The sequence below is a fragment of the Gasterosteus aculeatus genome, chromosome 8 (genome assembly GCF_964276395.1).
Source record: "Gasterosteus aculeatus chromosome 8, fGasAcu3.hap1.1, whole genome shotgun sequence".
In the NCBI taxonomy this organism is placed as follows: domain Eukaryota; kingdom Metazoa; phylum Chordata; class Actinopteri; order Perciformes; family Gasterosteidae; genus Gasterosteus; species Gasterosteus aculeatus.
The window spans coordinates 9,229,517-9,253,494 of NC_135695.1; the positions used below are offsets into that span (position 1 = coordinate 9,229,517).

At 43.8% G+C, this 23,978-nt stretch overlaps 2 protein-coding genes across 10 annotated transcripts; one reads left to right on the forward strand and one right to left on the reverse strand.

Moving 5' to 3' along the window:
• The first annotated feature begins 452 nt into the window (after positions 1 to 452).
• Positions 453 to 5,540, forward strand: kng1 (kininogen 1). Of its 5 annotated transcripts, none has more exons than XM_040183684.2 (9): positions 453 to 655; positions 742 to 841; positions 1,542 to 1,670; positions 2,381 to 2,497; positions 2,765 to 2,837; positions 3,682 to 3,851; positions 3,953 to 4,063; positions 4,167 to 4,262; positions 4,465 to 5,540. In XM_040183684.2, exons 1-9 carry the CDS (start codon positions 456 to 458, stop codon positions 4,819 to 4,821), a joined length of 1,353 nt encoding a protein of 450 aa, XP_040039618.2. In that variant the 5' UTR covers positions 453 to 455; the 3' UTR covers positions 4,822 to 5,540. The 5 variants fall into 5 exon arrangements, with proteins under 5 accessions (XP_040039618.2, XP_040039615.1, XP_040039616.1 ...); XM_040183681.2 differs by having other exon boundaries at positions 464 to 655; positions 2,762 to 2,837; XM_040183682.2 differs by having other exon boundaries at positions 466 to 655; positions 745 to 841; positions 2,762 to 2,837.
• Positions 5,541 to 5,599: 59 nt separating this feature from the next.
• On the reverse strand, positions 5,600 to 23,912 carry LOC120823571 (phosphatidylinositol 4,5-bisphosphate 3-kinase catalytic subunit alpha isoform). Of its 5 annotated transcripts, none has more exons than XM_040183670.2 (26): positions 23,775 to 23,912; positions 23,334 to 23,402; positions 21,429 to 21,523; positions 21,058 to 21,226; positions 20,760 to 20,886; positions 19,829 to 20,038; positions 18,976 to 19,070; positions 18,697 to 18,852; positions 17,949 to 18,194; positions 17,493 to 17,578; positions 16,918 to 17,023; positions 15,182 to 15,334; positions 14,796 to 14,930; positions 13,550 to 13,674; positions 13,345 to 13,426; positions 12,928 to 13,092; positions 12,584 to 12,687; positions 12,296 to 12,467; positions 11,898 to 12,004; positions 11,595 to 11,716; positions 10,851 to 10,929; positions 10,563 to 10,733; positions 10,271 to 10,388; positions 9,393 to 9,544; positions 8,891 to 9,053; positions 5,600 to 8,742 (listed from the first exon to the last, which is right to left on the reverse strand). In XM_040183670.2, the coding sequence occupies exons 3-26, from the start codon at positions 21,482 to 21,484 to the stop codon at positions 8,635 to 8,637; spliced, it is 3,207 nt and encodes a 1,068-aa protein (XP_040039604.1). In that variant the 5' UTR covers positions 21,485 to 21,523; positions 23,334 to 23,402; positions 23,775 to 23,912; the 3' UTR covers positions 5,600 to 8,634. The 5 variants fall into 5 exon arrangements, 4 of the variants coding, with proteins under 4 accessions (XP_040039604.1, XP_040039606.1, XP_040039608.1 ...); XM_040183672.2 differs by having other exon boundaries at positions 23,334 to 23,399; positions 23,775 to 23,894; XM_040183674.2 differs by lacking the exon at positions 23,334 to 23,402 and having other exon boundaries at positions 23,775 to 23,875.
• Positions 23,913 to 23,978: the final 66 nt, after the last annotated feature.

The window sequence follows — 23,978 nt, forward strand, 5'->3', positions numbered from 1 at the left end:
ACTTAGTGTGATGCCGCGCACACAGACACGGCTAACACAATGTGTGCATGATACATCTATACGGAGTGTTTCACCTCCGTTCACAGACAAGCGGTGGGGAAATCTGAGTGGTATGGGCCAAAGGTCGACGGGGACAAAGTACCAGTTAAAACACACAAAAAACACAACGAGCAAACACACACGCACATACACACAAGGGACTCTTAAGACGCAGAGTTAGGGATTGTTTTGCTATCTTACACCATACTTTGTCTAGTTTAATTTAGGCTATGTGAGTTAATGTGAGTGCTTGTTCTTTCAAAGTAACCAATAAAGTTAGGACACATCTGTGCGTGCTCTCACTTCTCTTCTCTCTCTCTCTGATACTGTTGTATTGACTTGACAGGTAGGAGGGCAAACAAAAAAGCAAATATTTACCCTCCTTTAACCGACTTTGCTCGACGCTGTGAGCATTAATGTGTGTGTGTGTGTGTGTGTGTCCTCTGTGCCCTACGATCCCCTGTCTATGTGTCTATCAGCGTGTCATCATCTTTCTCAGGATTCCCACCCACGGTTCCTGCAGATCATTCAGTGGTCCATCCCTGCGTGGAGAGGAGTCACGTCTTTGTTCTTTAAGTCCGGCAGGATCGACAGCAGGCCTCCGCCTACAGAACCTGTGAGTCCTGCACGACCGACACCGATCAACCTTCGATCAAAGTTTGCATCAGCCGGCGTCACATTTGCCATTTCTTTGCCTCGCAGCAGAGCAGAGACAAACGTCCCCCAGGATCAGACCATGACGAGCAGAGCGGGGGGGTGCGCGTTGGGCCTGCTGTGCCTTCTCAGCGCGGTCTTTGGGCAGGTAAGGAGGAAGAGTCAGAAATCTAGACTTTTTATTGGATATTTATGGCAGTAGCATAACATTGCATGAAATACTTATTTCTACCACCACATTACAAACCTGATCACATTTGTCTACATTTTTGGATCATTACTTGCTTTATACTTAATTTATCCTGCATTCATGCTTTCTTCAGTAGCGAAAGCACGCAAGTATTTTATTCCCATAAAGGAAGAAATACTATGAAATGAATTATTACACGTATTTCAGTAATAGAAGGAAATTATTGTCTGCATAATATACTCAAAGTGTTACATTTAAAACTGTTCATTATAGAGCATACATTATACAACATATTCATGCTATTGGATGCATACATAAAAGCTTGTAAGACACATTTTAATATTGTAGTTTAGGTAATTTACCTCATACGATTGTAAAGTAATTTTAGATCTCAAGAGAAATGTATTGGAATAAAATCTAGGATACAACATATTTCCTCTGCAATGTAGCAGCAGAAAAGTTTACTTGAGTAAATATACTTTGTTACTGTCCACCTTATTTCAGATTGTATGTGCTCACGAGCGGCCAGCAGAGTATGTTTCACCCTCCTCAAATTCAAATACACACCGCAGGCCAATAATGAAGCCGTGGCTCATTTTGTGGAGCGGAGACGTATGTTCCTCTGTTGTTTTTTTTGTCTCCTGCATTGGATGTTCAGCTCGGCGTCCTGATCTTCTGCGACGACCCGTCCGTGCAGCAGGCCGTCAGCAGCGCTGTGAGCAAGTTCAACGAGAGGTTGAGCACCGGACACAAGCTGGCCCTCTTTCAGACGCTGTCCGCTAGTAAGGTGCGCGCCTTGCTGAAAGGATGGAGCTCTCAGCGTGTCTCAGGATTCATTCTGGGTTTATCCAAGTGCATACTGATATTAGTAGTTTTAGAGTGTAAAAAAAACGAGAGGACCCCATAGGGGGCCCAAACAAGCCAGAACCAGGCCAGAACCAGTACCATAATATTGATATATGTTTTCAACGGTAGCATTTAAACTGATTGTTACACATTGTAGCACTTTCCGGGGTTCCCCTTTACCGCTGCAACCATAAATTGCACAAATAGACAAAGTAGTTTGAGTTATTACACTTTTTATCCCGGTTGTGCCATTTTCGGAGCAGAGGCCAAAAAAGACGCTTGTGTCCAAAGGGGTAAAGTACAAATGTAGTGTGTAAAAAGTACAAATCTTTCATCTAAAACAAACTAATCGAACTGAGTTTATAAAAATGTTGTGTAATTTAACAACACCAAAAACCTTCTACGTTGATCGCATACAACAGTAACTTCGGTATCATGTTAGATACTGTGCCTTGAAGATTGTTATCTCCGTAAAAAACGTCCACACGTCTCATCTCTGAGCCGAAACTGGACGTTGATGAATCAAGAGGCTGTTGGGATGATTGCAAATAAAATTCGTGGAAAACGCGTTTAGTGAACTTTAACCTCTGGCACAGGCTGACCGTGCGTGCGTGCGTGCATGCGTGTGTGTGTGTGCGTGTGTGTCTGCAGTCAGAGAACGGATCGGACTCGGTGTACTCGCTGCAGTTCACCAGCAGGAGGAGTAACTGTCCAGCTGAGAGCGCCACACCCTGGACAGACTGCGACTACCTGCCTCTGGGACCCGAGGTAACCTGACAATGATGAGGCTCCTGCAGGTTTACAGGCTGTTCTGCGCAGTGACACACACACGCTCCTTCAAAACACTCCTCCCTTGGCGTCTGTGGAGAATCCATTGGTGAATGTCAATGTAGGCTGCAGTTTTCCTTCAGGAAAAAAAGGGGATTCTACTGCTTAGAGTTGGTAACAAAAGTTAAAGTAACGGTTTGGATTGTACACTAATTAATAACACAAATCATAACGCAAACATGATATATTCTGCTATTCTTCCAGAAGCCGATTTCATGCAATGCCACAGTCTACATGACAGAGACTGAAGCCGACACCAAGCAGGTGGATTGCCAGTTGGGTGAGTGAAAACAAACCACTGTCCTTTTCTTTTTTACGTCACGAGCTGGAATTAACTTCAGGTTCAGTGAAACAACACATTTTAATGTACTTTCTTGCCCAGAGTTAAATGAGAAGATTCATACGGCTCTCGTATCTGTACGTTTGATATGAAGCTACATCTCACATATTAAAAATATTAAAAAAGCTCCAGTAAAATAATGGCTTCACGCTTTTATGTTTTTTCTACTTGGTAAACCGCAGAAATATAAAATGTTCATTTCATGACATGTGAGGTTGAAGCGCTTTGAGTGGTCGAAAGACGAGAAAACATTTCCCATGTTAACCACGTGGCTCATACATGCTTATTAATTGTCATGTGATGCCTTAACTGGGAGAATTGCTCTCATCCTACCGATCATGTATGGGGAGTTTTTTTCCCAGCAGGAAAACTGGGATAAAGTCCAACCAGATAAGAATATTTCTCATTACGAAAAGATGGAGTCATTGAGAAAAATGGACACTTGTTGCCGCATGTGTGCGGATCATACTCATACGTAGGAATAAAATAGGCAAACGTTGGTTCAGCTTTTGGGTTTTTACCTGTCCATCTTTAGCCCGGACAAGTCAAAGTCAGCTCAAATATCACAACTACATTTTTTGGATATGTGATCATGACAAAGTTCCAATGTTACAACCGCATGCACAAGCAGCGCTTCCAGGGTCCAAGCAATGGTCCCATTCCAGATGTGCACGGGACAAGAGAAAATAACATGGATAAAACATACGAGATGACCGGTGCGAACGTCCTGAACGTCTCCTCATCCGCTCTTTTTCTACTCTTCCACAATCTATCTCCTGCACAGAAGATGTCATCATTCGAGATAGAGCGCGCTGTTTAGGCTGCCCCGTGGAGATCGCTGAGAACTCAGAGGACCTCAAGCTTCCTCTCTCCGTCTCCATCTCCAAGTATAACTCCCAGTCTGACTCCACCCACTTGTTCACCCTGCACAGTGTCGGCTACTCCACCAGACAGGTAGAGACTGGCTGACGGGGGCAGAGAGGAAGTGTGTGTGTGTGTGGGGGGGAAGTGTCAGCTGCTTCTTGTGTACTTGCCGTCCGTCTGTGTCTCTGTAGGTGGTGGCGGGTTTCAGGTTCAAGCTGAGGTTTGATATGAAGAAGACCACCTGCACCAAGACCGAGCACAAAGACCTCAATGATCTGTGTGTCCCCGATGAGGAGAACACGGTAAAGATGAACAACACGCACATATAACAGCTGACGCAATGTGACCCGGGCCCATTTATGACCAGACATGTCTGTCTGTGTGTGTGTGTGTGTGTGTGTGCAGGAGTACGCTAACTGTAACTCGACAGTGGATGTGGCACCGTGGAGATTTGAGGTCCCAAACGCCCACTTGGATTGTGCAGATGGGAAACTGCCTTTGGTGAGACACACTTTTCACAAGATGACCAAACACAGAAACCTTTTGCCCGTTTTCAAAAGTCCGATAAAGAGGCCGACAGACACTAACGTGTAAAAATAAAGGTCGTGAACACAATTCTTTTGTTAAAACATGGCTGCTCTTTCCGCCCCTACAAAACAAAACGTTGACTCGAACTGTCAAGTCACGGTATTCTTTTCTCCAGATCTTGACGAGGCGCCGTCCCGCTGGCTGGTCTCCACTCAGGAACATCCTGGAAAGCGCCCCCCCCACCGCCTCATCTCCATCCTCCCCACCGCCCGCCACAGCCTCCCACAAAGCCTCAGACAAAGCCCCAGACAAAGAGGAGTCCTCTGAGGAGGACAGCACAGCCTCCAAGCCGCCCGCCTCCCCCGCCGTGGCCGCCGACGCTGTGCACGACGGCCCCTTCCATTGCCCGTCCAAGCCCTGGAAGCCTTTCACTTTGGTCCATCCTGAAGCTCCCACGAAGGCTGCCACGGAGGAGGCCACCTCCCCGCCCTCAGCGGACGGGGCTTTCAGCGATACAGACCTGCTGGCATGAGGGGGGGGTTTCTTCGAGGGAACTGCATTTACATTGAAAATAATCTCGCTCTCAACAGATATTTGTATTTCGCAGGCGTCTTTTATACTAGAGATATCTTCAAAAAAAGGGTTATGTTACAAAAATACCCAAGTTAGACGGTGAGGCACATTTCTTTGGTCCTGCAACACTGAGAAAGAGGATGGAAATGATGACGGAGCTCTAGAGCGTTATGAAATGAATCTGTTTGAGCGCGGGGAGCTGGTGTCTTCTTCAGTGAGTCAAAGTAATGAGTGATTGCAAATATGTCGATCTCAAAACCCAAACAAACAACACAAAATAAAATATAACTTTGTTCTTTGTGCTGGTGTTATGTGTAAATATACAGTAAATGCAGCTCACATATGTTTAAACATATCTTGTACTCAGCTACTTTCATGTGGCTAGAAATAGTCTGTGATTTTATTACAAGGTGCAGAGTTCACTCGATTCAACATTGACATTCACAAGATAATTTGCACTTTGATCGGCCCAAATGATCCGTCTCAACTTTCTGTATTGTTCTTTAAAAGCAGGGAGAAAAATCCCACTCGGCCCTTCCGATTTCCTGACTCTTCTTTTCAGGGATCCAATTTATAAACTTTTGTATTCCTCAGATTTAAATGAAGTGTAAAAAATAACTAAAGCAATAAAGAGATTAAGTAATTCTGGCTGAATAAGGCTGGGCAGACAAAACAAAATGCTTGATACCATTATTCCATAAACAAGTATGTTGTAAAGACGCCTCCTGTACAGTATGTATGTTTAGCAAATTTATTTTCAAATCTTCACAGAACACTAAGATAAGTCAGTCAGTCAGGAACAAACCGTTACTCTGTAACCGGGGAGCCAACATGATATACAATATACATTTATAAATAAATAAAAAACACAGCTTATTGTGAAGATAAAACTGTTCTTACACAGAGCAAACTTAAGGCATTCATTTATAAACATCTGTATGGCTGCTTAGCAGACAGAAAACATGCAGTTCTACTGTGAAAAACACTACATTGGCCCGTTGTACATTCATTCATAGTATATGTTAAGGTTCTGACAGCGTGGTACATTGTATAAAAGACAGGAAAACACCGTAATGTGGTTAAGAGCACTGCTTACAGAAAATAACACCACCGTTAGATCCATATTTCTCTTCAAAGGGAGAGTTTACATTCTTTCTTTCACTGTGGGTTTAAAAATGTTTTTTTCATTCGCTTCATTCCAGGGCCCATATTCATTCAGGTGGTAGACACAATAACGTGAACACCTGTCAATGATGCAAACAGTAACATTAAACACCTTAGATTAAATACTTGTCGGCCATGAAAAACAAAATAGGGTTCACGTAAAAAATATTTACGTCATGGATATGGATACATTTCATTATATCTGGGTGTTTGTGTCATTATTTCCACTGCGTGTTCAAATCACAGCTTACTGAAGTCAGCTGTGTTACTGTTACTGAAGGAAAATAGAATTGGGATTGACCTTTTCTCTACTAAACGTAAAAGTATTTCACTGCACAACTAGGTGTCATTGTGTTATTGTAAATCTCCTGCAGGACGTTGATCAATATTATCAGACAGGTTTTGACATATCGGCTTTAAGTGAACTAGTGCGACATAATAACTGGCTGATCAGCTAAGATTATTAAACCGTGTTAGACCCTGTAAGATACTTTGTCACAGTTCTTATTGAACCTGATTTTAGACGTTTTGACAGAAGCACAAGCGTAGTTCAAGAAGTAAGTGTGTTTTTTCTGTGTGAGATGTGGGACTGTGGCCCCCAAAAACCATCCCCGCCAACGTCAAACTAACAGCCTGTTCTCCATGCTTCAACTATCGCTGCATGATGAAAGTACAATACACACCCTCACACGCACACTGCACCGTCCTTGTTTTACAACAACAAAACCTCAACTTCCACAGGTAAGTGTCGTCACACGTGGAAATGTACATAGAGTGTGGCTCTTCATTGGGGCCCGCCAATGAAGCTCTGCAACCTGTACAGAAAGACAACGAATGCACACGACACACACCGCCCACCATAGAAAAGAGGTCTGACTGTGAATGTACACACGCACAGCTGAACGCTGCTTCAAAATGTACATCATACCTACTGGATATGCTGTTTATAAATCATGCTAACTAGGCTAACATCTTACGTGGTCCTTTTGGAGCATTACAACAACTACTCTTTTTAAGTGCATTGCCCACCGTTAGCCTCTTTTCACTCAATATTCATTACTGCAATAAGGGATTTTTATCAGTTAGCTCACTGGCCTCAGTGATTTGGCACATAATAAAAATCAGGAGAGAAGAGATTGCTAATGACCTAATGACCTACTGCGGGGTTAGTAGCACTGCCTCTGACATACGAAAGATGCAAAAAACACTAAAAGATGAGTGCAAGTAAGGTCCATGTTAGCAATCAAATACATTCTAGCAGATCCTTCTGCAATAATGTGAACTTCACACATATGCGTGAAACATCAGAGCAGACCACCACTTTGACATTTGCCCGCTTAAAACAGACAATGAAATAAAAATGCGCCCTGGCGTCCTGTGTTGATTTTCCTGTTATATGCCAAATATGTGAAAGAAGGATGCCAAGATGTGGAACGTGTGGCAATGCGCTAATGTGTTGGCAGTTTGCAGTGTTGAGATGCCGAGGCATTTCATCAACAGGAAGACACGACATCCTCGTGTCTTCTGCTCGTCAATAAAACAGACAGCCGCACTCTTGGAATCGGTCCCAATAGTCATAAAAGTTTTCTTCATTCTCATCAATTTGCATCCCCAAACACATATTTTACTAACTCAGAGGGCTGCAGACTAGCCAGAATGACACAAATTTGGCTGCCACTAAATCGGTCAAATAAGATATTTACTTCAAAGGGACAGAGGCAAAAAAAAGGTATCTGCAGTCCTACAAACTCAATAGACAGAAGGAAAGGAAAAAGGAAAAGGAAAAAAAACAAACTACAATAGCATGTACAATAGCAACGGCTGTAGATGTTTGCCTGTGTATGTAGAAACTTGAAAAATGGATAGATAAATAAATAAGAAAGGCATATTATACCTGCTGTTATTTGTAAGTGCAGTTTTTTATGGAGAGGCATCAATACCCTGAAGTTTACACAAGAGTCACATGCTGCACCACCAACAAGTCTTCCCCAGGGTCATGTGCTTTTTAAACTGACGGTGTGCAAAACAAACCACCAACTCTTCTGCAGTTTCTAACCTTTGAGATTTCCTCACAAAGGTTTAAAAGTTGGCAAAGCTGACACCAAGTCAGCTCAGGAGGGCAGCTTTCTCCACAGATACAGGCTGTCCAGTGGTAGTCCTCACAGAAGACCCCACACTGCAGTACTCCTGCACTGTACTGTAACACTTATTATGTAGGATTCCTTGTGCCCGCCATCTTCTCAGCGGAGATGCGATTAAAAAGCTTCCCAAGCACCACCTCTTTGAGGTGGAGTCGGAGTGCGGACTGACTTTGCGGCTGCATTTATAGATTGGCAGACACGAATTTCTCAAAAAAAGTTATCCCGTTTGTTGGGTAAAAAAAGAAAACAGCAAAAACCAGTAGCAAGGATCTGCCTTTACGGAGGCTGAAGTGAGGGCATCAAGACTGCAAGAAGGTCGGATGATAATGGAAAGAAAATGAAGCAACAACGGAACCTTGCTGGGATAAATAAAAATGGTCTTTAAACAGAACGAAATAATTAAATCAAGCTCCAAACTTCCTGTTACTGCACAGTGTGAATGGTGCTTTTTGTTTGATTGCAGAAGATCAGTTTAGTGCATGCTGTCTAATTGTGTGGAATATCCAGTCCATCTTGGTGGTCCATCCTCCGTGGTGAGCATCGTTCATCTGTTTCATAAAGTAGTCCAACGCCTCCTGCAGAAAGCAGAAAGAAAGACGCAAGCGATAAATTAGTAGAAACAGAATTCCAGTAGAGCTTTCAAGAAGCCAAATGTGAGACGATTTCAAGACCCGCAAAATAAGATCAGACACAACAAATCACAGCAAAAAGAAGTTGTGTAACCTGTTCGCTCTTCTCCAGGGCGAGCGTCTTCCTGATGTAGGCGATGTCGTCAAAGGACTGCAGCTCAGGCATGCCGGAGCCCAGCATCATGGAGAAGAGGTTGATGAAGAGGTTAGCATGCTGCCGGATGGCCAGGTAGGCCTTATAACACATCTCTTGGAACCTGGGAGAGACGGGAAATGGGAGCGTAAGAAAGAAGCCTGAACGAAACCCGTCGTTCGGCTAGTGCCAAGTCGCAGCTGCTGCAACAAGAAAAAGTAGAAAGCATAAACAAAGCTGTGTTGGGAAATTAAAACCCACCCAAAGACAGGCGAGCACGTTTGTTTCACTCCCAGTCTGATACCATCAGAAGCAAATCTATGGTTTCTGCAAACTGTTGCCTTGTCCTACGGGGCTCTTGCACGGTTTGTGAGTATTTGGGTGTGATTTGGTTATGAAAATGTCTCAAAATGAAAGAGATAGGCAACAGATGAAAAGATCTACAATAAAGATGCTGCAGTACCTCTCAAACTCTTTGGTCTTTGCACACTCTTGGGATCCCTTGCTGATGACGATGAGGAAGTCTTGCGTCAGTACAAAGGGAACTCGTTCTCTCTTGTAGCCAAATTTCTTCTTCTTATGATCCAGGAAATGGCCGAAATCTATATGGAACAACTGGACAAGAGCAGAACAAAGAAGAAAGCAGGAAGTGAAACTCGAGTAACTCCCTATAACAAGTAAACCTCTAAACTTCTCCCAAAGCGGGATCCATATACTCAACACCCACTGTGACTCAGACACCATCCATCCATCCATCCATCGTCAAACCGCTTATCCTGCACACAGGGTCGCGGGGGGGGGGGGGGGGGGGAGTCTATCCCAGCCAACTTCGGGCGATAGACAGGGTACATCCTGGATTGGTCGCCAGCCAATCGCAGGGCTACACAGAGACACACAACCATTCACACTCACATCCACACATCTACGCGCAATTTAAAGTCCCCAATCAACCTGATCCCCAGAGCATGTCTTTGGACTGTGGGAGGAAGCCGGAGAACCCGGAGAGAACCCACGCAGACACGGGGAGAACATGCAGACTCCACACAGAAAGGCCACTGGGCGGAATCGTAAATGAATGTATTTAAATCAAAACAACATCTACATGAAGCAGCGTAGACAAAGCGGCTCAATCAGTTCTATCATTGGATGTTGTTTCAGACATAATTAGATCGACTAGGCTTGAATCATTGTACAGGTTGGTCATTATTTGTGCACCACGTGGAGGTGGTTTAATGCCAATCATATCTCAAACTGTGTCGGTATAGCGACGTGTGATAATTAGAACCTGTCCACCTTTGACCAAAGTGTCACGCCGTGTGTGTGGAGGCACATACAGGTTACCTGTCCATCATCTTTGACCATAATGTTGCTGTTGTGTCTGTCTCCTATCCCAAGGATAAACGTAGCTACACAGTAGCCAGCACAGGATCTTGTAAACAGATCCACAGCCATGTCATACCTGCACACACACACATATTGGAAAGCAGAAATGTTTTACAACAATTAATAAATATAATAAATGTGTTATGTGTTATCTGTTATGGGTGTTTTTCGGGTCCCACAAATTCACTTCTTTACTGCCTGAAGATGCCATGCTGCTATAAGAAAATAATATCAGGAGAGAGGAACTCACATCTCGCCCTTATTCTTGTCCTTGAGCCACTGATGCAGCGTGTTTGAGTTGAACTGCAGAGCTCCTTTCAAGCCTCCTTTACACTGAATCTGCATTATGGTGTGGGAGCTGCGAACCACCTCGATAAGACCCACACAGTCTCCTAACGACAGGCAGCCATAGGGAAGCATCCTGGAGACAAACGACACATATCGTCTTAGCCCCAGAGTAAGAGAATAAATACAATTTAAGAAAGAAAAGAAAGAGAAAAAGACATATAGCCTGAGGTGCTAAGAAAAGAAGAAGTACCGGAGGTCCAGTCCCTGATTCTGCCAAATGTTCTCCATGATTTTAATGATCTGCAACGTCAGCATATCCTGCCGCAAGTCTACAACAACAAAACACACAATTAGGTCATTTACAGTTATTAACATCTGGGAATATTGACTGATTATAAACACAAATTCAACATGAAGAAAAGTTGGTTTGATTATAATAGACAGCTATTACCAAGAAGCTCATCACAATTGTAAAACAGTACAACTTGTGTCAACATCTAGGATCGGGACTCAGAGATACGTAGCATCTCTTTACAGCACAGGGCAGGAGAAGGGAATCGGTGATCATGTGTACAGCCAAAGGTTAAGGATTTTCTTTCCATAGCGCTTGTAGTAACAGAAAACGTTCAATATGATACACTCGCAAATGGCACCGCTTGCAGAACGAAGCTAACCGAAGGGGCTAGCACGACTAGCCGCACTGGGCTGGCTAACGGTTTACACCCTGCGCTGATGCAAGGATGTAGTTCGGTAGAATGAAACCGCTAACAAAGGTAGAGTTTTTCAAATGTAATATTTAGCGCTTTGAGTCGAGGTCCATCTCTACGAAAGATCTTCAAACTCACTCAAAATATTGATTACGCACACATAAGAAGACTATTTTATTTTGGCTGGACTTTAACATAAAAGCTTCTCTCAGCATGTAGGCTTGTTGCTAAAGTCAAGTACAATAAATACTTTGAAAATGATATACATTGTGTGTGTGTGTGTTTACCATCTCCATTTTTGAAGATGATCTCATTATTCTGAAAGAGCAGCTCAGACATGATGTCAGGATTCTCCCAGTTCAGCCACAGCGGCCTCTTCGCTGATGACATGATTCTGCATTCATCTAACCTATGCACAAATGAATAGAGGTTATTAGACATTGTCACCTCTCTTTTCACAACCTCACATATATCTATATAAACACCGCTGCACACACACACACACACACACACACACACACACACACACACACACACACACACACACACACACACACACACACACACATAACAGCACTATTGCTTCTAACCTCAGGTTTCCCAGTTGGTGTGCAGGGTTTAGAGGAGAGGTGTAGTTCTGCAGAGCATCCATGTAGTCTGGTCTCTTCATCTGGTCCACAAGGAACCGCATCTGGACCTCCACAAGACACAGACACACAGCATACACACATGCATTTGCACATACATATTTGCGCATGCACATACACAAGCACCCACAAAGAAACCTCCTAAAAATGACTGCGTTTGAGAGGTACTGTATGTGCATTTTAAACATTCTGAGTTGTGAAAAAAATATGCTAAATATAAAATGTTGTGTGCATGCATTTTTTGTGTGGTTTGATTGTTTGCAGATATTAAAATTTCAAATGAACAGCTGTGAGATGCAAAGGATAAAAAACATTTTTTTGAACTTTGCCTCTCCCCTTACCTTCTGCGTCTCATCCTTCTTCTCCTGTTTAAGGATGTCGGTGAGGTTGATGAGCTTCTCCATGGCCTCTACCTGCCTGCTCAGGTGTTTGAGATACATGCCACACGCCCTGCAGTAAGCCTCCAACAGCAGCCCAAACCTCTGGCTCACTGTCTTATTGTGCATTTCCGACCTGTGAGGAGGGCACAAAGACGAGGGAGGCGGGGTGAGATTCTCAGTTGTCTACAAAGACGCAGAGAGGGGAAGGTAAATTAACATGAAGAAAAGGCAATCTGAAAGGTGACTCACTTGAGATGCCAAAAGAAGAAGTGACCTATCCTTTGATTGGTAAGGGCTTTTTTCAGGAGGAAACGTGCCAGGGGATTTTCAAGGTACTGCTCATATTTTAATACCTGGAGCAGAAGGAGAATAGAGGAAGCGAAAATTGGAGGGAGAGAGCAAGAGGAGGGTCAGATGTGTCCTTACAGACACTGCAATGTCTCTCCCCATGCAGTCTCTGTACACCAAGCACGAAAACAACCTCAGGCAGACCGGAGGAAGACGTATAGAGCTCTGACTCCCAAGGATCCCCAGGCAGGAGAGAGGTACTCAGTTCCTTGATTTCCCCAGTCCAGCCTTTCAGCCAGACCTACCTGTACAAGCTGGATCAGGTACTGGGACAGTTTGTCGTCAGTGAGGTATTTGTCGAGGCAGCGTACAGCAAAGTGCCTGACCATGGGGTCCGGATAGTTACAGTCCAACAGCTCCATGGCCTGCTCGGGACGGATAGACGGCCATTCCTTTAACAGGCAATACATCTGGGAAACGCACAAGACAAGACATATTAAGTAGCACTCATTGCGAGTGTGAGAATTAGGGCATAAGTATTTTGGCAGATGTCTCCATTCAAGCTCAAAAAACAAGGATGTCAGAAAGAGTGGTAGGTGGAATGGAATAAATCTGCAACATGTATTTCATTTTGCAAGGTTTTACTTTGTCCATTCCTCAGATTCCCATCCGAATACTCTTTCCTTATGTTCCCTCTTGTTTATCCAACGCCATGACATTACCTGTGCTACTTCATCTCTGGAGTTCCATTTCACAGCCAGAAGGATCTTGGGAAGGATCTCAGGTATGTTCACGCAGTAGTGCCTGATAGAGACAGAGAAAAGGGATGATAATTGTGTTTTTTTATCCTGGTTTAACTTTCAAACAGTTGTTTTTACATGTCTACATCCTGCGTACAAGAGTGAAACACGCTGGTCGAGGGGTTACCTGTGTCTCCAGAGGAAGTCTTTCTCCTGCTCAGTGATTTCTGAAAGAGGGTCTCTGTTACTCAGCTGTCTCATCTGCTCCGTGTCGCTCTCCGTCAAGGCGTGATCTCTCGCCGACCGGTTGCTCTGAAACACACCCGAAAGGAAATCATTTAAACACTGAAATTATGTATTTAACCGTGTCTACCACAGTTCTGGTAAAAGGTTTAACCACATTTCGACATTAGGACAAAAAAAGACTGAAGTGAACATTTACTGTACATGCCTGTATTTTTCTGGCAATTTATCTAAAATGAATCTATTTAAATGATGCATTTGCTCTGTTTCTAATTCAATCTTCACAGATACTTAGGTAGTGGGAGCAGGAAAGGAGAAAACAAATAATTGAGGAAGAAAAACTTGTTAAATCACTGTTTTGCTCTTAGTTGTTTTCACTTGTGTTTTTTCCTTGGAATCTGATCACGGCTCATAAATACAACCGTGACCAGCATTTATCACCAAGCTGCCAGGCTGTGCTGAGATATATTTGGACAGGTACTCTTTGTGTTTGCAGAGAAGGTGCAGAAGGAGAACCAGAGATTATCGTGGCTGCAGAATAACAGCAAATCCACTTCTGAAGCGGTCGCAGCGCGACGCAGCCAGATGCTCAGAACATTCGGTGCGAGGCTTTTAAAAACCCCGGCACTGCTCTCAAATCCGGAATCCTGTTTTTCGTTTGCCCATCGCTTTGTCGAGAGCTTAAAATCGTCCCATTAATGTACTCCCTAACAAAAAATTATTTGTGAATGTTTAACTAGGATGTCAGTTTAGATTTGGATCATTTTCAATGATATTCTGGTCAGGAAAAAGCTGCATGATGTCATCGTCATGAAACTAGTCGTCTCACACTGTTCACATCCGCTCACACGGCAGAGTAACTCTCGGTGACTGAGCCACACAAGTGTTAATTAAGTGACATAGTATAATAACAAAAAACCTGCGTATTTATAGTTTATTGATTGGCTGATCAATTGTATTCATCAATTTGCTTATTGCTCTAAATTGACTTGTATTGAAATGCTTTGATAAATAAAATGTTAGAATAACTGAAACAAGATGAAATATTCAGGGAATAATGTAACCGTGTTTATTTAATTGGATGTGCAAACCTCTCGCACTCCGGCTGCTCTGCACAGACATTTCCTTACCGGCGCTTGAGTTTCCAAACATAAAACAAGTTGCTGTGATGATGCGTCTGGTCTCACTACCTGTCCAGAGAGGTTGTAGCTGAACCCCAGTTCCCTCGAGATGGTCCAGTTGGCGTGATCCTCTACTGCATTCATATCTGGGTATTTGACCGAACTACTGAAGTGGTCAAACTCCAGCTCCAGACATGGTGTTTCCTGGACGACGAAGATTTAAAGGATATAATCAAATAATGTTTCACGACACAATCACACACTCAATTCAAGTTACTCTTTTTATTTATTATGTGATGAACCACTACGGAGAAGCAGCAATGGAAATAAGAAGTCTGAGGCTCTCTCCTGACACTTAAATATGGATTAAAACTACTTTTTCATACTCCCCATTTCGAAAAATGTATTATGAACAGCACAAATGAACATTGAAGCAAGATGCTGCACTTGGATACCTTATTGGGGTTGGAGCCTGTGACTCCAATGGGGTTGAGGAGATCTTCCAGGCCGTGAGGGACGGGCCAGAGGTTCAGAGCCATCTTGTTGGCTACTAGAGTGTGAGTGTAGTCGAACAAGTTGATATTACCCCAAGCTAGTGGGCAGTGCTCCTAATGGGAGAAAGAGAGAGAGAACCACCGATTCCAAATCAACAGTGAGTTCTTTCAACGTTAGAAGCTCATGGCAGAATCACACACAAGCACACATGGGGAATCATTTGGACTTTTGACGCTTTTAACACCAACCAAGCTTTCCTTAGGCTGAGGACACAATAAGACGTCTGCGTTATATAAAACAACATCATCTAAGGGAAAGTAGAGACTAATTATCCACTGTGAACTACCTCACACCAAAGCTACCAAGGAAGTCCTCCCTTTGGCTGAGGGGACTCTGAACGATAAGATCTCGATCTTCAAAGCGAGTCTTCGCTTAGGGCCAGCGATGGAACGAGGTGACAAGAGTCAACATGGCGAGGCGGACCGTGTTACGTGCGGACAGCCATTCAAAACACACCCATTAAAAGGAAGTGCCGGAACAAAAGGCAGCTGGAGAGTGTTTATCTTTCATTGAGGCGGAGATGAAAGAGCATCCGCTAACCTGACCCCGGACTACTAGCACTGAGTGGTACGGGATACACCCCGGGTGTCGCTTACCATATCCATGTCTGGCCATTCGCAGACACACACACCTCTCCCTCCCATAGAAAGAAAGTAACCTGTATTAATCCCCCGTGGGGAAATTATTGTGTGCATTTAACCCCAGCGTGCTGCTCGGGGAGCAGGTAGGTGTCTTGCTCAGGGACACTTCGACACGGGACATGAAGCAACTGGGGATTGCACCGCCGACCGTTTGATAACCGGCGCACCCTCTCTACACTTTAATGGCTTTTTCATTGAAGAGAGATAAAAGACAAATCGATCCGCGTGGGTGCTTGTTTAGGGTTCAGAACCAAAGAACAACAGTACAGACGACCTGCAATAGTTTTGCACCACATGGTTTCTAAACATAGATCGTGTTACTATTACGCTTCACCAGTGACACGTTTAAAATGTGATCGCTTCTTCTTTTCTTTTCTTTTTTTTTCTGTCAAAGTCTTGTGCAAGAAACATTATCTAATTTCCCAACATGCCATCAAAGTGGCCGATGCAAGCGAAGCGTATTGCGACGTCAATGGAAAAGTCCCTTCTGTCGATCGATGTTTCCTGCCGACACGCTGCCAATGGCTGATTAGTAATTAAACAGAGCTAAAGTTGATACCACAGCTCTCATTCACCTTGGACACGTAAGACAGACTGACACATCGAGGAGGGTAGGTTCCAATACCCAGACCAGGAGATGCCCCCCCCACACACACACACACACACACACACACACACACACACACACACACACACAAAAGGTTCTATATATATATTAAGCCCTCCAGGGTGCAACCGTTAAATAAAAGATTCAAACACTTGGAAGTTGGTCTTTACTTTTGTTCAAAATCCTCTATTCTCTGTTGATTTACAGCGTTTGCCCTCAGTACAACTGTAGACAAAAGTATTTTACTTTTCCAAAATGATTCCCAAATGTAAAGAAAAAGGTAACCGCTGTAGCCAAAAGGCATAGCAAGGCCCTTCCTGTTTGTGCATGTCCTCTTCCTGTCAATTGAGGTTGCATTGTTGAGTTATTTCTGTTACCGCTCTCTTACCTCCTTGGCTCCCTTCCTGCCCTTGACGGAGCAGATGGAGAGGCAGAGTCGGGCGGCACGGGGGATGTCTGGGATGTACATGTCATAGGTGAGCCACTCATTCCACCTGTACACACAGACGAAAAGTGACACCAAGTTTGTTTATGAGACTTGGGCCAACGCAATCTCAAATATAGGTATGTAGGGAAAGCAGCAACCCCCAAGAAGTCACCTAAAGAGATCTGTGCCGTTTAATTCTATGGAGTGCACCACTGAGGGCTCAGGGTTGAGCCTACTCTTTCACCACTTCTGGATAAATATCTTATATAAGCTTTTCCTTCTTTTTTTTTAACATATTCCTTTTACCTCTTGCAACGCATTACTTGCAAGCAATAAACTAGCAGTGTAAATGACTGAAAGCACCATTTCAATGATCAGTGGTAGTTATTTCCATTCGTGGGAGCCGTAATTGATTCATCAAATTGTTTTTAATCTTAGTGTTTCTGATAAAATAGAACAAATATGTCGTAAGAAAAGCTATTGTGGTTATTCATGTGGTGAAATCAAATATATTGTAATGAAGGGTGGACACTTACCTTGGGTTAGAGCAGGGTACTCTCTGTGTGTTCACGTTATCACACATTTGTTCCCCTCCATGGTAAATGCCTGTTCTCACATATATCTATAAATAACAAGAAGCAAACGAAAAATAACATTAATAAAAGAGATACGTATCGTCTCTAAAACATTCCTCAAAGACTTGTTGCTTGTTGAACGACTTGTCAAACGCTGTTGTGCTAGATGATCATTGTAGTGACGTTTTTGTGAAAATGTTACATTTAACTGATAATGTGTACACATGAATCATTCACGTATCTTAGAAAAACACAATAAATAACATTGCATTTTAAATTTAAAAAAAAGAAAATTCCTCTCTTTGGCCTCTTCTACTCTTTCCTGACAATCCACGTAGGAATAAAGCAATAGAATCATGGATCTGTCGTGTAGTTTCACTGATACGGGCAGCGGTATGTACAACCGGGCTTCCCAACCTTGTCTATGTCCCGTATGTTGACGTTAACGTAGGTGGCACAGAGGATTCGTATTCGCAGGGTCCCATTGATGGTCCACAGAGACTTGACAGCTGCCTCGCCGTTCATGTAGGACGTTGCCGTGGAGATGCGTCGAGAGTAGGACGGCATGACAAAGTTATCCGTTGGCAACTGACTATACAGGCTGTCCTTAGCCATTAGCATCAGGTTGGGCAGCCTGCCGAGCATGATGCAACTACGGATATACTAGAGGGAGAGAGACAGAGAGAAGGAATGACGCACAGGGAGACCGTTGGAGGCAAAGGACACGGCGATGCTCGAGTTACAGGGTGGCTAAGTATAACGACTGATAGCAACTGCTGAATTTCCAGCAGCCGCAGATCGACCGTAGAGGGATGGGCGAGGCTTTGTGCATCTTCTACTTTGAACTTCTCACATGGACTCTAGGCATGAGGAAATGGTTCTTGAGTTTTAATGAAAGGCTGTATATTTATATATCTATATATAGATATAGATATAGAGAGAGAGACATATATATATATATATATGGATTTGTCAGAAAGGCTGGATCAGCATGATTCATCTCGGGCATAGTTTGATTTTTGTTTAGACAAAGTCTTGCAATTGACCCATTAAACCATCTGTAACCTTTTTTTACGTGCCTTTATACATATGTATATAGATATGCCATTTAAGGTCATGATTTGTTGTATTTCTTAAGTAGATACACTGTCCATACATCTCTTACCTTGTACTGGCTGATGGGGTACTTTTCCAGCAGGTACTCATCACAGCCACACACTTTGAGGATGTATTTACCCTGATATTCCTGAACGCACATCTTTAGCTGCTCTGGGGACAGCAGCATGCTGCGTGTCTTCTTCCGGATGGCCTCTGCAATCACCTGCAGGACAGATGCACATACACGGCCGCAGCCCACGTTAGACACCCTTCAAAAATCTCACGTTGAGTTTAGAACTAGGATGGCTGATCGTTTAGCTTTTTCATTTTTGAACATTCCTCCCACCTGTTCCGGGACACAGTCGTGGTTGATCTTCAATGTATACTTTTGTTTGTCGTTGTTTGGAGAAACAATCACCCAAATCACAACGATAATCTGACCTGCAGAAAGAGACACAGAATGAGAGAAAGCAGATGAAAAAGCAACAATGAATCAAATTTCACTCGCAAAGCATCCCAGAAACAATAACCATCCAACTTTCAGTGTTCTGAAGTCTTGACCTGCACAACAGTAGCACCTCATTGAATGCCCTGTTCATTAGCGTAGCTGCTATCAGTTGTTACGGCTGGCTGGTAGCGATTAAATATTGATGGGAGGCTAAAACGTTCTTGGTCCCAGTTACGTGTGAGGCTGGGGCGAGGGTATGGGCTTTCTCCTCTTCTGCCACCCCCCCCCCTCTTTTCTCTACAGGTGCAACTCAGGTTGGCTTCGGCCTGCATGCCGTTCATGCTGCTCCTTCAGTTCTACAGAGCTCCAGCTGGACAATCAGCAGAGTGGGTCTCCGACACAAAGGGAGGAAGCCGGGTGCGTTGTCATGTAACACTGAGACTGGTGTTTATTGTGAAGGTGTGTGATGCGAGTCTTGGGGATCCTTTACATTTTTACAAATGTTGTTGTCTAGAGACATCTGTTTATTGGTCCCCCGCTGTATTTGAAGTGGTACGGAGGAAGTACGGAAAGAAATTGTATTTGTTTTGTTTTCCGAGGTAGTAAATGGTCCATATTGTCTTTACTTTCGTTATTTGAGTAATAATATTTTTCTATATTTTATTTCACCCTTTTTTCCTTTTTCCTTTTTCCCGTGAAACCAAAAGCTTTGCGCTCTGAAGAAAAAAAGCTGACTATAGCTGTTGCCTACCTTTGTCCAGTTTGCTATAGATGTGCTTGGGTAGCTCCTGTGTGGATTCGACATTGGGTGGGTAAACATAGAGCGCTCGGCTGTGGGGCCCGCTGGCATCCCTCAGCTCCACAGAGTCCTTACACACATTCAGGATGTTTCTCCTGAAGTCCTGAACCTCGGGATCCTTCACAAGGTCAAACTCGCACACAGGCATACCAATGGCAAAACCTGACAGAATAGAAAGCACAGACAGTTTTTTCCTGTCTTTTAAGGCAATTTGGGCTAAATCGATGTGTTTAGACAATCTGTAAAGCGATGTTGCCCTTCTGTATCTACTGCAATTACATGAAACACATAAAACAACAATCCACAACAAATGCAAGCAGCTTTAGTTCATCAGTTCCGCTTTTCAGGCTGACCCAAATGCTTTGAAGCTTTGTCCGTTGCCGTGGTAATCAATCTCCAAATCATAATTGCAATAGTTTTGGGGTTTTTAAATAGGCATCACACCAACCACCCCAAATGTCACCTGAACTACGGAATACTAACTTCACATTCATAAGGCATCAACAGTAATTATCATGACAAACTTTAAGGCGGATAGATCTGCTGGTTGTGTATGGAGAGGCGTGTGTGTATGTGTGGGGGTGTGACAGTCTAAACAAAGCAATTCATTGTAGGCTACTGTTTATTTATGTGTTTATTCATTTGTGTATAAGCCCACATGTGAGCAAATTCTTTTTTGGTCTGTTGCTGTGTTTATTTTATTTAGAAGAGTAGTGGAGAAACAAATCTTTTTTTCTTACTAAATATCTGAGTAAGATAATGGTGATGAGACTGATGCAAGTAAAGATAAATATAGTATATTTCCCCCATTCAAATAAATTTCATTCACAAAAATCTAACATCTACAACAGAACCAGTGTTGGCAGATACAAAATGCTCTCACCAATCTCTCTGTTGAGGATCTTTTCCTCTCTGTTGCCAACTGGTTCAATGACCTTGAGGAAGGCCTGGAAGAGTCGAAGGTCGCATAGTCTTCTGGTCTCGTCGTAGAACTCCTCCCGCTCTGCTTCCTGCAGGCAGAAGCAAAAAGACTCTTCAGGCTATTACCAAGATGTCTTTGCTGAAGACCGCCAGTACGTTTTTGGAAGAGGAATTTTGCAGTCACCAATTAAGCCAATTAATTAAACGCATTCATTCAGATGAGACTTGTTTACGTCAAAGAGGGAGTTGAGAGTTCTTACCTGTGTGACACTGACAAAGATGTAGGATGTCTCCTCCTGCAGCAGTTGGTGGAGCGGACATTTCCTGGCCTCCTTGAAAAGGTCGTGTTTGATGGTAATGAGCGTGGCTTCTCGGAGGCACTCGAGGGTCAGAATCATTCCATTGGGCAGCAAGCAGTCCACCAGGATCCTGCACACATGCTCAGCATTACTATAATGTCATGATAATTCATAAATAAATATATATATATATATAAATATATATATATATAAATAGAATATGTATAGCACATTATACAAGAAATACGTTTAATGTGAATTTTGGAGAATCAGGCGCACATTTAATAAATTAAATAATGCACTTATACACAATGATATCAAGTGTGTCATACCTGGGGGGCATCAAGTGGATGCCCCATAGCTCCCCTGAGGACGGCCTGGGAGGCATCTTCCTCTTCGCCTGCGAGCTCAGTCACACAGCGACAACCTGAAAGAAAACAACACTTAAAGAACAACGCAATACCAGCAGTTATGTAATAAAAGCCTGAACGAGACTTTTCCCCAAACCGCCAGTGATAACCAAAGACACACTGGGAGCGTATTGTTTTCAGATCTGGTCGGGGCAATGGATCCCAGTCGCCCAAGGTGCAGTCACAAAACAAAACACGTATGTAGACGAGATGAATATGAAGGCGGGGTCCCAGCAAGGGGCGCCAGAAATAGATAGTATACGGTAGATAGCAGGTGGAAATGCCACACTTTATGCCCCCTCGCACAATCTGGAGTTTTGACTGCGGTGATCCCATCTCAACATAGTCTCTAGCTTAATTTGTCAACACAATTTCTCAAAAATAAAAAACGATTGCTGAGAAGTCAAAGTGCTTTCTTGCTGTATTTCCACTAGTCAACATCAGTTCAGTGAATTCTCTTTCACTGAATACTGGGAAGTGGCTGCGTCTGGTGGGACATTTACACAAGAATTTTAGACAGTCTGCTTATTTCCAACAAAAACAACACAGTGACTCAACAGCAACAGCTTGTGACACAGTGATGGGAAACTATGTGTTTGGGTGGGAAACCAATAACCTCAAAAGAGCCCTGTACTTGTTCCCTAACTTACACTCTGTCCCTATAGGAACATTATAAATGTATTTGTATAGGAATGTGAGTAGGAAAACTTGGAAATGACAAAAGAAAATTCTTAAAGAAATAATTTGCCAATTTTCTGAATCAATAAACTACACTTGTAGTACTTAACTAATAAGGATCAAGCCTATTCATTTCAACAACGGTTAGTGGGCACTAACTAGCAAATAGCGTCAGGATATAGTGGCCTAGTAGGTAGTAGGGTAATCACCCAAGAGCAACAATTAAAATCCACAAATAACGTAACCATAATCCCATAATCTATGACTTGGGTCCCACATCAGACGCCGGGCCAAAGATCCCTGGCAACATGCAGCAAGGGGGGTTGATTCAACAGAGAATAGAACATATCCAGAGCACGCATGTAGGTTTACATGCACTTGATGGCGAGTTAGCGTCTAAATCACCGCCCACATCTCGTATTTTTCAAATAATCCTAATAGGTTTGGTTTTGTGCTAATTTCCTGGTTGTAAAAGCCAGCGAGTCTTCTGGTGCTTTAAAGCCAACATTAAGATCAACTACTTGTGCCAGAGCAAGAAGAATGGCTACTAAAATAGCAACAACCTTTACGGCTGGGTGACACAGAAATAAAACTCTTAATTCTGCTCCTCTACTGCTGTTGATAATACAAAACTTACCAGGGGCGAGCGGGTGGATGTCTACAGGATGCACAAGCAGCAACACAGACATAGATCCTTCAACCGCCCCGAGAAAACTGTCCACCGAGCTAAAGTTTAGAGTTGTGACTGACGAGAGCATGCACAAAATTCATAGTCCAACCATAAAAGAAAGCAGCAAGGTTCATACAAAGAGGAGTAGCACCAATACAAGCTAAGAGTGGAAAACACTGAGTGAAAACACACCAGCCATTGAGCTGCTGTGCGATCTGTGACCCTGATCAGGATGCAGCTAAGCACTCCGGGACAAAAGAGGAAGTTTCCTCACAGCACAGGATGTGGGGAATGGAGAAACATTGGCCTAGACACTGAATATGAAACATAAATAGCATCGGCTGGGTGCAAACATATGAGCTCTGTCTCTACTACACATCACGCGTAGTAATACGCAATCTTGATTTTCAGTTTCATTCAGATTAGACTCGCAGTTTCTGCAGGAGAGAGGACAGCAGAGGGGAGTTTGATGAGCGCACCTCACAGAGAAGCCCTCCTATGCTGGCGACGGGACACTTCCAGCTTCCATGTTCCGATCCGCCGTCCTGCTGTCATGCGTTTGTGGGCAAAGAAACGGAGACAACATCAGCTGGCAGATCCACCCTGGCTGGTGGCAGGCTGCCATACGTCGGGGGCTGGCAGGTGACAGGTGACAGGTGACGCCAGATAGCACGATGAGGTGAAGACGTGAATAGCTGTCCACAGATTAAATGAGGTTTTTAAACCCACTGCATCCGTGTCGGCTCAACGCAAGTCCCCCTAAATGAATGCGGTTTGGGAATGGTCACCGTTAGCTCGGAGCCAGCGGCGTTAGCAAAGAGGCTGCGCGCGTCACGGCACCCATGTGGCCGACATTGAACATTAAACGCACGCTCGTCCGTTGAATGTTGCTGAATGTGAGTGTCAGCGCGGCGGCTCACCCGGTTCAGTTGGCGTCACCGCGGCGAAGTGATGAGGACGCGGGTCTGAGAGGCTAATGCTAGTTAGCTGTAGCGTTTCATCCAGGCGGCCCCACCACCACCACCACCAGTCCAGTCCCCCCCCCCCCCCCTCTCCCCTCTCCCGGCCGGGTTGGTGGCTCCCGGCGCCGGGGCGGAGCGGGCTGTTACCCGCCGCCGTCCGAC